This window comes from Aotus nancymaae, unplaced genomic scaffold, assembly GCF_030222135.1.
Source record: "Aotus nancymaae isolate 86718 unplaced genomic scaffold, 86718_ANA_hifiasm-v0.15.2.pri h1tg000021l, whole genome shotgun sequence".
In the NCBI taxonomy this organism is placed as follows: Eukaryota; Metazoa; Chordata; class Mammalia; order Primates; family Aotidae; genus Aotus; species Aotus nancymaae.
The window spans coordinates 13,591,534-13,607,823 of record NW_026988433.1 but is presented as its reverse complement, the minus strand read 5'-3'; the positions used below and the strand labels follow the sequence as shown (position 1 = coordinate 13,607,823).

The 16,290-nt window shown below is 42.6% G+C and overlaps 1 protein-coding gene and 1 long non-coding RNA gene across 3 annotated transcripts in view; one reads left to right on the top strand and one right to left on the bottom strand.

Moving 5' to 3' along the window:
- Positions 1-16,290, bottom strand: part of LOC110569265 (uncharacterized) — a 290,201-nt gene that overhangs the window by 102,470 nt on the left and 171,441 nt on the right. The window lies entirely within an intron of this gene.
- Positions 1-16,290, top strand: part of CCDC60 (coiled-coil domain containing 60) — a 210,735-nt gene that overhangs the window by 153,991 nt on the left and 40,454 nt on the right. Inside the window, exons 5-6 of the mRNA XM_021675492.2 lie at positions 1,016-1,123; positions 13,136-13,226. Coding sequence (XP_021531167.2) covers positions 1,016-1,123; positions 13,136-13,226 — 199 coding nt within the window. The remainder of the gene's footprint in view (positions 1-1,015; positions 1,124-13,135; positions 13,227-16,290) is intronic.

Below are 16,290 nucleotides of genomic sequence, written 5' to 3'. Positions count from 1 at the left end.
CACCTGCCTCGGCCTCCCAAAGTTCTGGGATTATAGGCATGCGCCACCGTGCCCAACCTGAGACGTATTTTTAAACAGTGTTTTAGTGAACATTTTCTTTTTTTTTTTTTTTCTTTTTTGAGGCAGAGTCTCACTCTGTCCCCCAGGCTGGAGTGCAATGGCACAATCTCGGCTCACAGCAACCTCTGTCTCCCGGGTTCAAGCGATTCTCCTGTCTCAGCCTCATGAGTAGCTGGGATTACAGGAGCCCGCCACCACACCTGGCATCTTGTATTTTTAGTAGAGACGGGGTTTCACCATGTTGGTTCTGCTTATCTCAAACTCCTGACCTCGGAATCCACCCGCCTCGGCCTCCCAAGGTGCTGGTATTACAGGTGTGAGCCACCGAGCCCGGCCTAGAGAACACTTTCAAGTAATATGCTCTATGTGTTTTTCTTCAAAACCCAGCTATATTTTCAGGCAAAGGACTCATAAATGCAAAGCAATGCATCCAATGTTTAATCTGGGGAGGGGAAGCACAATTAATACACTAGTTTCCCTGTGTTTCCAGACTTTTTACACACTCCTAGTTTATTTATTATACTTTTATCAGATTAATAATTGAAACTACATAGGATACTGATTTCCTTGAAGCCTCTCATTTGCCTGAGTCAAGACTTCCAGCTGGGGAATCCCTCCTTTTTTCTCTCCCTGCTATATACACAAATTCTCAGAAACTGGCATTGGATAATCTCATTTCAAATTGGCTCTACCACCTACTGGCCTGGTGACCTGACACAACACCCTTAAGTCCTGTGAGCCTCTGATTCCTCATCTGTAAAATGGGCTAAAGAATATCTCACGGACCCATTGCAAAGGCTGAATGAGATGATACATGCCAAATACTTAGGCATGCCTGGAGCATAGTGCCCACTCCCTCACTGGGAGCAAGTACCTCTACTATTTCTGTGGCTATTTTTGTGAAGAATGTTGTTCTAACAGGATCCCACTGTGTTCCCTCTCTCTGTGTTTGCAGCGAGCCCCTCTTCCGCCAGCTCTGTGCTCTCCACTGGCTTCTGGAGGCCCTGACTATCGACCACACCCACCACACCATGAAGCCTGTGATCACCTGCTGGAATCCAAAGTATGCCTCAGCCCTCCAATTTGCGGTAGACTAGCAATAGGCTGGGCAGTGGGGAAGGGACTCCTGTACGTTCTTCTGCTCCCTTTGCTGTTTTTGGTGGGTGGGTTGTTTTAGGAGCTCTTCTATGTGCTCTGTGGGATCTGAACAGGGGAGAACTAGAGACAGCTTATGCAGATTCGTGGGAGCTGGCTGTGTACATCTCCTTCCCGCATCTCTTCCCAACTCTACATTCAGTGACATCATCACACGGGTAGCCTGAAATCAGCTAGCCACAATGGGAGTATTTACACCACAGAAATCGGCAAGCTACGGAAGCCCATCACTGGATCCACAGCTCGAATGCTCTCCAACTCTTCTTGGACTGTGTCTCCCTAATACTATTCTTTATTCTTCTTCCCTTTCCTCCTCGTTTCACTCCCTCTTATTCTTTCTTTTCTTTTTGTTTTTATTTTTATCCTTTCTTTCAAGGTTGTGTTTCTTTTTGCTTTGGTCTTTTTGTTTTTCAATATACATTGGTGGCTATTTCTCCACTTGGACACAAGGGAATATTTGGTATTCAGTTCCCTGGAGCAGCTGGGTTTGTACAGGTAGAAGCTCCAGAACATGTTGTCTAGGTCAAGGGAAGTGTTAAGTGTTCCCAGCAGAGGAGAGAGTTCATGCAAAAGCTTTGAGGCCACTGTTGCAGGAACAGCATTGTACACACAGGGCAGAACAAAGAGCAGACAGGCAGGTAAAGGCATTGGTTCTTTAAGAACAGTCAGGTTGTTTGTAAGAAGGGGACAAAAAAAGGTAAAGAATCCTGACTTGAGGAATCAGATTTTCACTGTGAAAATCACAGGCTGAGTTAAATAAGCTAGTTCCCCACCTGCGGTGCTAACCTGTGCACTGATATTGCCACCCTCTCACAGTCCTGCCTCCCAGGAGGACCTAGTCTTTTTCCAACTAAAACTTGAGTCTTAATTAACTCTTTCCCCTTTAAGACATTTATTACCCATTCCCTAGATATCCTCCACCCCCAAGTCATCTCTTACACCAGGACCTAGAGAAACTAACCTCAAATGCAACCAGCAATATAAATCATGCATCCATTGATAGATCAGTAACTCCAATTAATTCAGTGTTTTAGGTTGGGATGAATTTTAAACTATAGTCTTTTTTGATATAAGTGGTTGACAGACTATTTTTTTTAAGCAGCAGACACTCATTTTTTAAAAATAGAAACCCCTATAATGTAAAACAGACTTTTCTAAATGAAACTTCTTCATGAAGCAAGAGGTTTGGGGGCCTAGGAGAGCTAGGACCCCTTCAACTTACTTCTATCCTCACCATGGCACCCTAGTTATTTCCAAAATATCTTTGTGGCTTCCTAAATTCGTTTGAAAACCACAGCCTTAAAAGATTTTTTATGCCTTTTATTTTTTTAAAGAGATGAGAGTCTTGCTCTGTTGCCCAGGCTAGAGTACAGGGGCACAATCATAGCTCACCACAGCCTTGAACTCCTGGGCTCAAGCAATCCTCCTGCCTCAGCCTCCCAGATAGCTAGTACTACAGGTGAATGCCACCACACCTGGCTAATTTTTTTTCTTCTTCTTCTTTTAATTATACTTTAAGTTCTCGGGTACATGTGCAGAACGTGCAGGATTGTTACATAGTTATACACATGCCATGGTGGTTTGCTGCCTCCATCCCCCTGTCACCTACATTAGGTATTTCTCGTAATGTTATCCCTCCTAACCTCCCCACCCCCTGCTATCTTTCCTCTAGCCCCCCAACCCAACAACAGACCCCAGTGTGTGATGTTCCCCTCCGTGTGTCCATCTATTCTCATTGTTCAACACCCACTTATGATTGAGAAGATGCGGTGTTTGGTTTTCTGTTCTTGTGTCAGTTTGCTGAGAATGATGGTTTCCAGCTTCATCCATGTCCCTACAAAGGACATGAACTCATCCTTTTTTATGGCTGAATAGAATTCCATGGTGTGTATGTGTCACATCTTTTTATCCAGTCTATCATTGATGGGCATTTGGGTTGGTTCCAAGTCTTAGCTATTGTAAACCGTGCTGCAATGAACATATGTGTGTGTGTGTGTCTTTATAATAGAATGATTTATACCCCTTTGGGTATATACCCAGTAATGGGATTGCTGGGTCAAATGGAATTTCTATTTCTAGATCCTTGAGGAAGTGCCACACTGTCTTCCACAATGGTTGAACTAATTTACACTTCCATGAACAGTGTAAAAGTGTTCCCATTTCTCCACATCCTCTCCAGCATCTGTTGTCTCCAGATTTTTTAATGATCACCATTCTAACTGGCATGAGATGGTATCTCAATGTGGTTTTGATTTGCATTTCTCTAATGACCAGTGATGATGAGCTTTTTTTCATATGTTTGTTGGCTGTATAACTGTATTTTTTTGAAAAGTGTCTGTTCATATCTTTCACCCACTTTTTGATGGGGTTGTTTGCTTTTTTCTTGTATATTTGTTTCAGTTTTTTGTAGTTTCTGGATATTAGCCCTTTGTCAGATGGATAGATTGCAAAAAATTTTTCCCATTCTGTTCATTGCCAGTTCAGTCTAATGATTGTTTCTTTTGCTGTGCAGAAGATCTTAAGTTTAATTAGATCCCATTTGTCTATTTTGGCTTTTGTTGCCATGGCTTTTGGTGTTTTGGTCATGAAGTCCTTTCCTATACCTATGGCCTGAATGGTATTGCCTAGGTTTTCTTCTAGGGTTTTCATGTTGTTATGTCTTATGTTTAAATCTTTAATCTATCTGGAGTTAATTTTTGTATAAGGTGTAAGGAAGGGGTCCAATTTCAGCTTTCTGCACATGGCTAGCCCATTTTCCCAACACCATTTATTAACAGGGGATCCTTTCCCCATTGCTTGTTTTTGTCAGGTTTGTCAGAGATCAGATGGTTGTAGATGTGTGGCATTACTTCCGAAGCCTCTGTTCTGTTCCATTGGTCTATATCTCTGTTTTGGTACCAGTACCATGCTGTTTTGATTACTGTACCCTTGTAGTATAGGTTGAAGTTAGGTAGTGTGATGCCTCCAGCTTTGTTCTTTTTGCTTAGGATTGTCTTGGCTATGTGGGCTCTTTTTTGGGTCCATATGAAGTTTAAGGTGTTTTTTTCCAGTTCTATGAAGAAGGTCAATGGTAGCTTGATGGGGATACCATTGAATCTATAAATTGCTTTGGGCAGTGTGGCCATTTTGACAATATTGATTCTTCCTATCCATGAGCATGGAATGTTTTTCCATTTGTTTTTGTCCTTTCTTATTTCCTTGAGCAGTGGTTTGTAGTTCTCCTTGAAGAGGTCCTTCAGGTCCCTTGTTAGTTGCATCCCTAGGTATTTTATTCTCTTTGTAGCAATTGTGAATGGGAGTTCACTCATGATTTGGCTCTCTGTTTGTCTGTTATTGCTATATAGGAATGCTTGTGACCTGGCTAATTTTTTTTTAAGTTTTTAGAGACAGTGTCTTGCTATGTTGCCCAGGTGTCTAACTGGTGTCTAGCTCATGGCCTGAAGCTATCCTCCTGCCTCAGCATCCCAAGTAGCTGGGATTACAGGCTATTTATTTTTCTCTAAAATAAAACTGCTCAAGTAATAAGAGAATATAATTTGTGCTTATTAAAGTCTTTCAAAAAATTTGTAAGTATATAAAGTACGAAAGCCTTTCTTCCCTCCCTGAAATCCCTTCTTAAAGAAAACTCCTTTTAAAAGTCTGAGATATGTCCTTCAAAATCTTTCTCTATTTTTCCCCTTTTACAGTGACTCATGGGCATCTTTCCATAATGGTATACACAAGTTTACACATTCTTTCAATGGCAGCAGAGTATTCTATTGTATGGATGGAGTATAGCCCATTTCTCTATTAACAGACACCGAGGTCATTACCAAATTTTTGACATTTCAAGTAATACTGCATGGAATATCTTTAAACATATCTTTTATGCCCAGTTGAAAGTGTTTCTGTTGGCTGGATTCCGGGAATGAGAATTCCTAGGTAAAAGCAATATCTTTTTTTCCATAGTTGATTGCTTACATTCTAAGAAAAAGGCCTCTGAGCCAGAGGGCTCCTGATAGCATTTCATCTCCCTAAGCAAACCACCAACAGCAACATTTTGCCTCCTACATGTGGGCACCCATTCTCCAAAACTGAGAAAAGAACATCATGTAGAATTTGGATTGAGAAGAGAAAAAGGGCCATGTTTCTTTCCTTTGGTCGTTTTTAGAAATGTGCTCAGAATGTGACCAAAAATTGTTAACTGCAATAAAAAGATGTAGTGGTCACATTGAGAGTAGCAGATGTTCTACCGTGACTTGTAGTGGTAGAATTCCATCAGTGCTCCAAGGATGTCCAGCTCTATAAAATCAGAACCAGCCAACCTGAGGGAAAAAAAATGCAGTCCAGGAAGATTCCCATAGGAAGTCAGCGTATTTGTTGGGGTTTGTTTTTTCTAGTTGTCCATTTCTTCCTGGTGGGTATTTTAGCCTAGGGTCAATGACAATGCTGGCAAATGTTTTAACAACCAGTTCTCTAGGAGGTGAAGAACCATGATTTGTGACAATGCCAATTTCAATGGTGTAAATACTCCCACTATGGCTGATTTCAATCTTACCAACATGATGTCACTCAACTTGGAGTTGGGAAGAGATGTACAGAATTCGTTCTTGTGAGCCAGTATGAGCCAGCTCCAGCACACCACTGTTTGGGATTCATTTTTTTAAATTATGAATCTGGGGGAACAGTTTAAGTTCCCTATAAAGGGTCAGAACACATCTTTTTAGTTATAAGAAAGCAGAAAGAGCTGTTCTCTTCAATGCTTAATCTCTATTTATGAAGTTTCATCCTTAGAGAAGTGTGAATTTCCCCAAATCTTCAAGTGCATTTTTTTAAACCCAGAGGGATTAGAGTGATCAAGAGCAAAGGGTTTAGCATCACTTGAACCCAGATGAGTCAAGGCTGTGCCACTTAATAGCCGTGTGACCTTGGGCAAGTCACTTGACATCTCTAGGCCTGTTTCTTCTGTTTCTTCATCTGTCAAATGGGTTCCTGCCTCAGAAGAGTTATTTTAAGGATTAAGCAGGATCAAGTCTATAGAACATTTAGCCTAATATCTGGGAACACAATGCATGTTCACTAAATGAGAGTTACAAAAGGTAAAAATCCCTATTTTAAAGAGAAGGTAGGTATATAATTACCAGTACCATTGAGACTGAAGGCTAGGAAAGAAAGGAGCTTCTGAGCAGAATTTTACCAATAGGTAAGATCTGTGTTCACTGGGTGAACAGACAAGTATACAAACAGACAGGGAAAAAGGGCTACACGATGTCACCCAAAACCTAGTTGCAAAGATAAACAACCCAGGTAAGGAGCCCAAGAAGGTAATACCAAATCTCCAGTTCACCTGATTGTGCTTTTCTGAGTATCCATCATCAAGCAACCAGTATCTCCTGTTACTAAAGCGTTTTGACATTTAAACCCTGGGCCCTGACACCCACCATGCATTTTCCAAAAGGAAATATCCATCCTCAGGGACCTGTAGATCCCAGAGGCTCCATTTCGATTAGGCATAATGACAGCTGTAGATCCAGTTCCTCCTCCTTATGGATTTCATAGCAAGAAAGTGGGGGTGGTTCGATACCACAACACGGGCTTTCTACAGGCAGCAAAATTCACTAACTGGAGGTTACTGTGCTGCAAGCAGAATGATCTTCGTTAGTTGCAGGATGATCTCATATTTGGATGGATTGGTGGATGTTTGGCTAAATGAACAGATGACAGATTTTAGGATGTCATTATGAGTTGCATCTGAGTCTCTGCTTTATTGAGGGAAAGAAAACTCCTCAACTTCCCAATTTCATGCGGCAATTCAAACACATTATCATTTCTCAGCATCCTTGTTAATTCCACTGCTAACAAGAGAGTTTATTTCAATTGACAAGATGATCAGGTCCACAACAGAAACTGAAACCAAGCCTTCAATAATGAATGTGCCAATCACGCTTCTCCAAGAGATACAAGCCTCTTTTTAGACAAAGTAGGATCTGATTTTTTTCATGAAGGCCCATAAGTATTTACTGAAACCCTTAGGGCCAACTGCATTTCAGAATTCTGAGGGGTTTTTTGTTTTTGTTTTTGCATTTAAAAAAGGAAATATGAGACATGTCCCATATAGAACATCACACTCCCAGAGGGGGCCTGCCATCAAACACAATATTTCTGCAGAAAACAAATAAGTGAATATTTATCTTAAGTGCATAACAAAGGTCAAAGAAAGAGGCCATCAATAGTCTCCCATCAGTTTTTGTCACACTCTGCTACCAAATAAGCTATTTAAATTGTTTGGAATTGGTTAAGTGGCTGTGAACCTGTATTGGTTTTATAAGAAGACCTACCTAGAAATGAGTAGACCTTTACAGAGATGCAGACAACATCAGGTGTGGGGAAATGTGACAAGCTCTAATGCTGCCTCCCCTACCCCTGTGGCCATCTTCCCTAGTTGCAGTGAGGACAAAACAGGCCAGACCCCTGGCCAAAGAGTGGAGTAAAGAGTTACCAACTAACCCTCCAGCAGGTACAGCACACACCTTAAAGGAATTGTTCCAACAGGCTTGAGTCCCCAGAGTCCTGTGCTTTCCCCTAGTGCCACGGGGGCAGTAGAGTTATCTAAGTCTTATTGCTTCAGGCTGCCCAGAGAGACACCACTGGGCCCACTATTTAGTGGGGAGACCAGGTGGATGTAATCCCTATGCTTACATTCCTGATTCTTATAATCCTGACTCTTGTAATCCTTACTCTTAAGAGACAACAGACATTCAAGGGCTGGGCTGCCCAGGCACAAAAAACCCACCCTCCTTTAGAAATACACATATGGGCAAAAGGCAACCACACTTTGATGTTTCAAATATGACACAAACATCAAAATCCATCTACTGTTTTATGATGAAAATGGCTAGCACTTAAGTGCTTTCTGTGTCAAGCACTGCTCTGGGTGTATTACTTCATTTAAGCCTCATTCCAAATTACCAATAAGGAAACTGAGGCATGGAAAATTAATTTGCTCACAGTTGCATAGCTAGCAAAAGGTAAGTCAGGATTTGAACTCAGGTAACCTTGCTGCAAAGTATGGGTGCTTCACCCCCAAATGGTTGTTCCTCTGTAGCTAAAGCCCAAAGTCTTTGATTAATTTAGAGAATAATCTGGTGCCCCCTACTCCAAGAAAAGAAGATCTTATTACAAAGTGGTACTTTCTAGGAGGCCCCAGGATACAAAAGGGACTTGACTTATCAAGATGTTATGACACATAAAATGCAATTTTCTCTTATAAAATAATTTCAAGTGCCATTTTGCACATACCGTTTTGAAACTAAATTTTTGCTGTTTGCCTTAGTACATAAGAAGCACCTCTCCAAATCTGAACGTCTGCTGTGGAGTTTATCAGCATGTGAATGTACTGAAACATATTTAACCAATATTCCAAGACCTTTAAGTCTTTTCCAAGTTTTTGCTTTCATGAAATACTGCCGCAGTCGGTCTGAACAACACACATAATAGCATTTTCTAAATTTAAATTGTTTATATTTAAATTAGTTTCCCCTTGTCTTGTAGTACTCCTCCCCCACAACCAAGAAAATCTCGTTTTCCGCATATCTGCCTTTTCCAGGCACTAGTGGGAATACTGCCATGAAGAAAACAGACAACACCCCTGTTCTCAGGAGCTTCCATTCTAGAGGGGGTGAGGGAAGCAACAGGTGATAAATATGTAATAATCAAGATACTTTGAGATAGGAATAAGTGTCATGAAGAAAGTGATGGGTGATGTGATAGTGATGGGCAGGGGAGTTTTAAATTGGATCGTCAAGGAAAGACTCACTCAGAAGGTGACATGTGAGTGATGTCTCTGATTTCCCCTGCTCTCCTCTTTGCACTGATTCAATCACATGGCTCCTCCACTGTGGTACTCCAGTGGATATCTCTATGGAGTGGGAGAACGTGGTAGGAGGATCAGATCTTCACTCAGGAGGCAGGATGGAGCCACCTGGTCTGGGAAGTCCCCAGAGCTGTGACCTCTACCCCCTCCCTGATTCAGAATCAGCAGCTATTCCCCTCGGTCATGGACACATGGGCACGTCCTAACCTAGCCAACAGCTTTCCACCCTGGGAAGCAGATGTTTTACCCCAGATGGGAGTTCAGAAAGAGAGCACGAAGTATTTCAGAAAATTGCTCTGAATTGCCACCGTGGATAGACATCTTCAAGTGACTGCCTGGAACAAAATGTGCTTGGCGGACACAGTTAAAAAAGATTTGACAGTACTCAACACCCTTGTCCCTTGATTTCTGGCAAATTGGATCCCCTAGGAGGCTTCGGCAGGGGGAAATTATGGTCTGAAAATTATAGCTACATCTCCTGCAAGGATATGCCCTAGTGCCTTGTTGTCCACCATCAGCTGCTCCTCTAAGCCACAGTAAATCTCTGTTGAAAAGAGGTTATTGTTGTAAATAGCTGAACTGTATTTAGATCTCTAGACATGGCACCATGAAGCCCTTAGCAAGCCCCATTTCTTTTCATCTTCACGGCAACCCTTTGTCACAGCTGCTATTATTCACCCATTTTACAGATGAAGACAGTGAGGCTCAGAGAGGCTAAACTACTTATACAAAATCACACATGTAGGAAGCAGCCGGGCAGACAGAGGACTCGAACAGCTGGTCCAACCTATTCTTAAATTCACGCTTAACCACTAAAATAACACTTTTCTGGTCCTGATACTCAGAGACTTGCCTGAGATCACACAGACAGTGAATCACAAGGATATCAAATGGGTGAGCTAAGTAAGTTAGGCTGCCATAACGAACAACCCCCAAATCTCAGCAGTTTAAGGCAAAAGCAGCTCATTCCTTGGCTCACCTTTCAAGTCTATCAGGGAGGCTCTGCTCATTACAGTCACTCAGGGACTCACGCTGATAGAAGCTTCCACCATCAGCGAGGCAGAAAAAGGAATCTGATGGCTTTAGGACTAGCTCTTAAAGCATCCACCCAAAGTCCCGCATGTCACTTTCACTCATGTATTTTTGAACAAAGCAAGCCACAGTGCTACACTTGCCTCCAGAGAGCAGGGAAGACCTGGAACTATTTGATGGATGGCGCTAATGCTTACCCCACCAGGCCAGGTGGAAAGACCGCCAACTCTCTTTGCCTTCTCCACAAGGTATGCAACAGATGAGTCAGCTAGGTGGTTTTATTTTTTTCTTTCTCCCCCTATTGATCTTCCTTTTTGGGTTATTCGCTACTGAAAATGAAACATCAGAAAGACCAATTCTGTCTAACCAGGCCTTTTCTTTATCAATGAGTTTGCAAGAGCAAGGGCTCTGGGCTTTTTCAGGTCTGTGGGAATCTTGCTGCATTTTTAACTCATTTAGCCTGCTCCTTGAAGTCGCAATAGATTTCAGGTCGTCTTGGAAGTCAGCATTAGTGAAAAACTTCCATCTTCCGGATTGGACCTGAATATTTAAGATTTTGAAAGCTTTGCCGGGACCAGATTTAATTTTAAAAGGGGAAAGGGGGTTGCTTTTGAACTTCAAGAAGAAGGCTGGAGGCTCAGCAGGGGCTGCGTTAGTAAAGGGAAATGCGAAAAGCCCTGTGGTCTTGAAAGAAACGCTCCAAAGTGAAAAAATAACGCTAAAACTTCCAGTGGGTGAACATTAAATCAGACTTCAAAAGCACTGCTAGTTTAAATATTGTTTATAGGACTGAAGTATTGCTCCTTCCTCTGGCTGGATTTTAAACATCCCATAATTTGATTACTCGGGGGAGAGGCAGGCAGAACCAGCTTAAATGAGCTTCACTGTTAATTATTCAGAGGGCTTTTTATTGTGTAATCAAACATAAAGTCTTACAAAAAGCTTAGAGGCACATTCTCACCCCACCTCCCCAGCCCGACTTCCACTTTGGGTCTGTGTGCATTTCTTGTGTGGTGGCTGTTCACTGGCAGATCTTCAGAAAGTCCCACTGGTGAAGAGCAGACACGCCCAGCTGGGAAAAGCCTTTGATTCTGCTGCTCAGATCTCTGTGCCATGAGAAGTCAGCCTTAAGTTGGGTTTATCTTGATCACCTTTTGCCTTCTATGTCAGAGCACCTCCCTTCTACCCACAACGACCAGCACTCAGCAGCCCCTAACAAGCCTAGACCCTTGTCAGTGTCTCCCCAAACCAAAGCAGTTCTGTTTGTCCTCTTTTCTTTTCTTTTCTTTCTTTCTTTCTTTTTTTTTTTTTTTTTTTGAGACAGAGTTTCACTCTTGTTGCCCAGGCTGGAGTGCAATGGTAGGATCTTGACTCACTGCAACCTCTGCCTCCTGGTTTCAAGCTATTCTCCTGCCTCAGCCTCCAGAGCATCTGGGATTACAGGCACGTGCCACCACGCCTGACTAATTTTTGTATTTTAAGTAGAGAAGGGATTTCACCATGTTGGCCAGGCTGATCTCGAACTCCAGACCTCAAGTGATCTGCCCACCTCAACCTCCCAAAGTGCTGGGATTACAGGTGTGAGCCATCACACTCGGCTCATCTTCTCATTTCAAGTTCCTGCTCTCTGCTAGGTGAGAGCTAGCCAAATAGTTAAAAGGATCCTCATGATCTAAAATTCTTTCTGCAAAGAAAAAGGGGATAAAGAAAGAGATAGGTGGATGGATAAATGGAAGGAAAGATATATGGACAGAGAGATTGATAGACCAATCAGTTGATCAATAGATATGTAAAGATAGTTGAGAGATTACACATTGAGACTGCCTGCTCTCTTATCAATAGAAACCCACTGCCCCATAGCCACAAGTCCAAAATCCAAAAGCTCTGAAAACTCAGTTTTTTCATAAGTCATTTGGCAGCAAAATCTGACATGAACCAATCTAAGTTGGTAGCAAAGTTTGACTTAAAACGACTTCTGGTCTTTTTTCTCCCACCTAGTGTAAATATCAGTGTGTTTCGCTGCAGAAATATTCATGTGTTTGGTTATAAGAAGCTGTCCCCTTAGCCCTCACAGAGGGATTATGTTAACATATAGTATACGCAGCATGTTTCCTTTCCAAAATGCCAAAATTGTTAATTTGGCAACACATCTGGTCCCACAGATTTCAGATAAGGGATTATGGGTGTGTCACCTGCAGAACCTACTAGGCTTCAATCTCCTTTCCAGAAAATTCCCAACCCATGAGAGGAAGATCCAGATTTTGTAGAGCCTGAAGCTTATTTAACTAGGCAGAGGGCACTTTACAAAAAAAAAAATACAAAATTACAATATCAGATTAGGTACAGGGTCCTGGAAGAGGGACCCACATAAGTGAAAGCCCTGAAGATTTAGCTTCATTTGTTTCACTGTAAATGACTTAAACTCCCTTTGTTCTCTCGTCCAAAAAGGAGATGAAAATGACTATATCACAAGGTTATAGTGATTGAGATGACTCAGTGAGAAGGCACAGTAGGGTTTTGCCCACAGCGTTGTAGAGAACTTTTGCCCAATCAACCTCCAATCAGTGATTTTCATTGTGTAACCCACCCCCATCAGCCCCACCCCCCAACCCCACCCAATAATATTCTCTGTGTGTCTCTCAGAAATGTCCCTGACAGTGGACCCCTTGGGCAATAGAAAAAGCAGATTCAGAAATGGACATGCTTTTCAATTCACCCCCCAGGAGTAATCGAAGACCTGCCCAGGATTCTATGAGAGGACAAGGTCTAAAATGAAAATAGATGCAAAAATATGCAAATATATACCACCTCCCTCCTCCACCCAGTAAGCAAAAGTCTCTCAAAACCTCGATTTCACTCAAAAGAGCCAGCTATGGAGAACTACCCCTCCCATGTCTTCACAAGTACAGGAGTGGGGGCGGAAATCCTAACAGAGCCCAGCCACTATTCCTCCTCTATTTATTGTGTTTCTTAAAAGAACTTGTAATAAACCAAGGCTCTGGAAATGGGAAACTCATTAAGCTGTTTCTCACTCAGGGACCCGGGGGGAAGCAAGAGCACCATTAAAAAAATCAATAAGGAGAAGTCCATGGGACAGAAGTGGGAGCATTTCGTCACTGCGCCAAAGGTAACCAACCACATGCGACTCAACCCTTTGGCTCTGAGGCCTCAGTTTGTGTTGAGGAGTATTTTTGCCAGTCTTTTGTCTGATGGGATTTCTTTTTTCTAGTTGGTTCTCGGAGTGAAGGGAAGTCAGAGCCACATGCTGCTGGATGGTTCTTTGTAAATTTTAATTAAAACAGTTATCTGGGGATTATAGGAGAAATGACATTTGGCTGGATGCCACATAATGGGGACGGGAGGCGGGTGCTAAGCAGCTGCTTAACAGGATGTCACCAGAAGGAAATGGACTCACCTCACTCTATCTTCTAAATCAATAACAGGCATTTCTCTCTCCTTCTCCCTCCCTCTCCCTCCCTCCCTCTCTCTCTGTCTCTCTCTCCTCTTTAACCTAGTCAGAAAATAAAAGCCAGGCACAGTAGCTCATGCCTGTAATCCCAAAGGATTGGGAGGCCAAGGCAGGGGGATCGCTTGAGCCCAGGAGTCTGAGACTAGCCTGGGCAACACAGCAAGACCCTGTCTCTACAAAAAAATTAAAAATTAGCTGGGCATAGTGGTGTGCGCCTGTAGTCCCAGGTATTAGGGAGGCTGAAGTGGGAGGATCATTTTAAGCCAAGGAATTGGAGGCTGCAGTGAGCTAATCCCACCACTGCACTGCAGCCTCCCACCTGAGCAAGAGAGTGAGATCCTGTCTCTGAGAAAAAGAAAATAAAAAGTGAGTGATTCAACAGACGAGATTTTCTACAAACTAGAAATGCGTTTAAGAGGACACCAAGATACAGGTTCTGTTTACCCAAAGATATTCCTAACCCAGGACCTCCCAAATTCATCTGCTCAATAAACAAGCCTAACAAATAATAATAATAACAGCAAGAGGTAATACTGAGATAGGTAAAGGTAATAGAGCACACAACTAGAGTGTTTGCTGAACCTGTCCCCTAACCCGTAAAATGGATATAATGCGCTTTCCTGCCTACCTCACAACTTTAGTGAAGAAAGCCAGGAAATAAATAAAAGGCAAACTCACCTTAAAAATGTGAGAATGCTTAGCAGTACTGTGGCTATGGAATTTTAGAGGCCACTGCTCAACATAATTGTAAATGGGCCAGGTTCTGTGCTAAGGAAGCTTCTGTAGGTATATTATCCAGTTATGCCCTCTTAATAAAACTGTGGGGCACTGTTCTTAACCCCAGGTGAGAGAGGAAGAATTTGTGGGCTCAGAGAGGTTAAGTGACTGCCATGAGGTTACCCAGCTGGGTAATGGCAGAGCCAGAAGTTAATTCTGGGTCTGTTTATTAAACATAATTTATTAAACACATAAACATAAATCTGTTGATTAAACATATGAACATCCAATGCCTGTTCTCCCTGACCTCATGATTATAGTTGCCCCTCATGAAGAATTTCACCATTTTCTTTCTCTTTCATCAGGGTGCTCCTAGGCTTAAGAAGTAAGAGCCTTGGTTTTTATGGCAGAAATTTGCTATGGAGATACAGTGTGCATCCGTCTTCAGAAATGCACAGAAAAAGCAGCGGGAGCCACAAACCTTTGGGGAAAAAAAAATCCTTCAGGGATATTCACCACTAAAACTGGAGGAGGGGAGGGGGAGAATTAATAGCTGTGCTTGAACTCTTGCAAAACTGAATTCACCAGCAAGTTTGTGGGTCAAACCCTGGGCTGCAGCACGTTCCACTCTGGGCATAAGGGATCACTAAATTGGGATGCAGGAGATCTGGCTCAGCCATGGTGACTCAGTTCACTGTGTGACCTTGGACAAGTCCTTTCCCATCTCCTGGGCCTCAGTTTCTCTACCTATAAAATGAGGACTTTGAAAGAGGGAATCCAACCAGCTTACACAACCCCTGATGCTCCTCTGTATGTATAGGCAGTGTTCATAGGAGCCAGGCAAATTGTATTATTATTGAAATAAAAAACCAGGCTGAATGTGACCGGTAGGGAGTGATGGGGTCTGTGGCAAACTGGAGCAGTCCTGCATAGTTAAAGTTAAGAATCTCTGGGCAGCTTTAGCTCATTTTGCCTTGGGAGAATGGGAGCTCCGAGCTTATTATTTCTAAGAGAAACCAAATACTTACATTTTTATATAAAGGCCTCCCAATTTGTAAAATTCTGGGTAGCTAAACATGTCTGCCCATGGGCCACCAGTCTGCAACCCCTACTTCATAGAAATGTAGGGAACCTTTCAGCAAATTCTTTTCTCCATTGCCAAAAATCAGTCCCTACTGTGATGGAACATAGCAACTGGTTAACGCTACTGCTGAGTGAAATATAAAAAATAGAGAAGAAGCATTTAGGGATTTAAGTCAATTCGGAGAGGTTCAGTTCAATAAAAGGCAAGCAAGTGCCTGTCACATCTTCCCCCTACATTTTATTTTTTCTGCCACTTTCAATTAATCACAAGTGTCAGCCCTTCACTTTGGATTTCCTGGCTAGGATGGTTAATTAAATTTTAATTAATGGCAACTTTGGGAGCATAAGATGAAATCCTAGCTCAAGGAAGATACACATAGAAGCCTGGATATGGAAGGCTCTTGTGAGATCACCCCAGGTTATTCTCTTTGTCTTATAAATGAGGAAACCTATAAATGACGGGGGGCAGACTGACTTACTCAGGGACCCCTGAGGTCCCTTGGCTCTGACTCCAGTGCTCACTGCAAGATTCCAGGCTGCCCCATGCCACAATCTGTCCAGCCTTCAAAAATTACATTGATCTTATCAGGCACAGTGGCTCACACCTATAATCCCAGCAGTTTGAGAGACCAAGGTGGGCAGATTGCTAGAGCTGAGGAGTTCAAGACCAGCCTGGGCAACATGGTGAAACCCCATCTCTACCAAAAATCCAAAAAAAGGAAAATTAGCCAGGTGTGGTGGTGGGTGCCTGTAATCTCAACTACTTGGGAGGCTGAGGCAGGAGAATCGCTTGAACCTGGGAAGCAGAGGTTGCAGTGAGCCAATATCATGCCACTGTACTCCAGCCTGGGCAACAGAGTGAGACCGTGTCTCAAAAATAAAAATAAAAATAAAAAAATTACACTGAGCTGAAGAGTCTGGT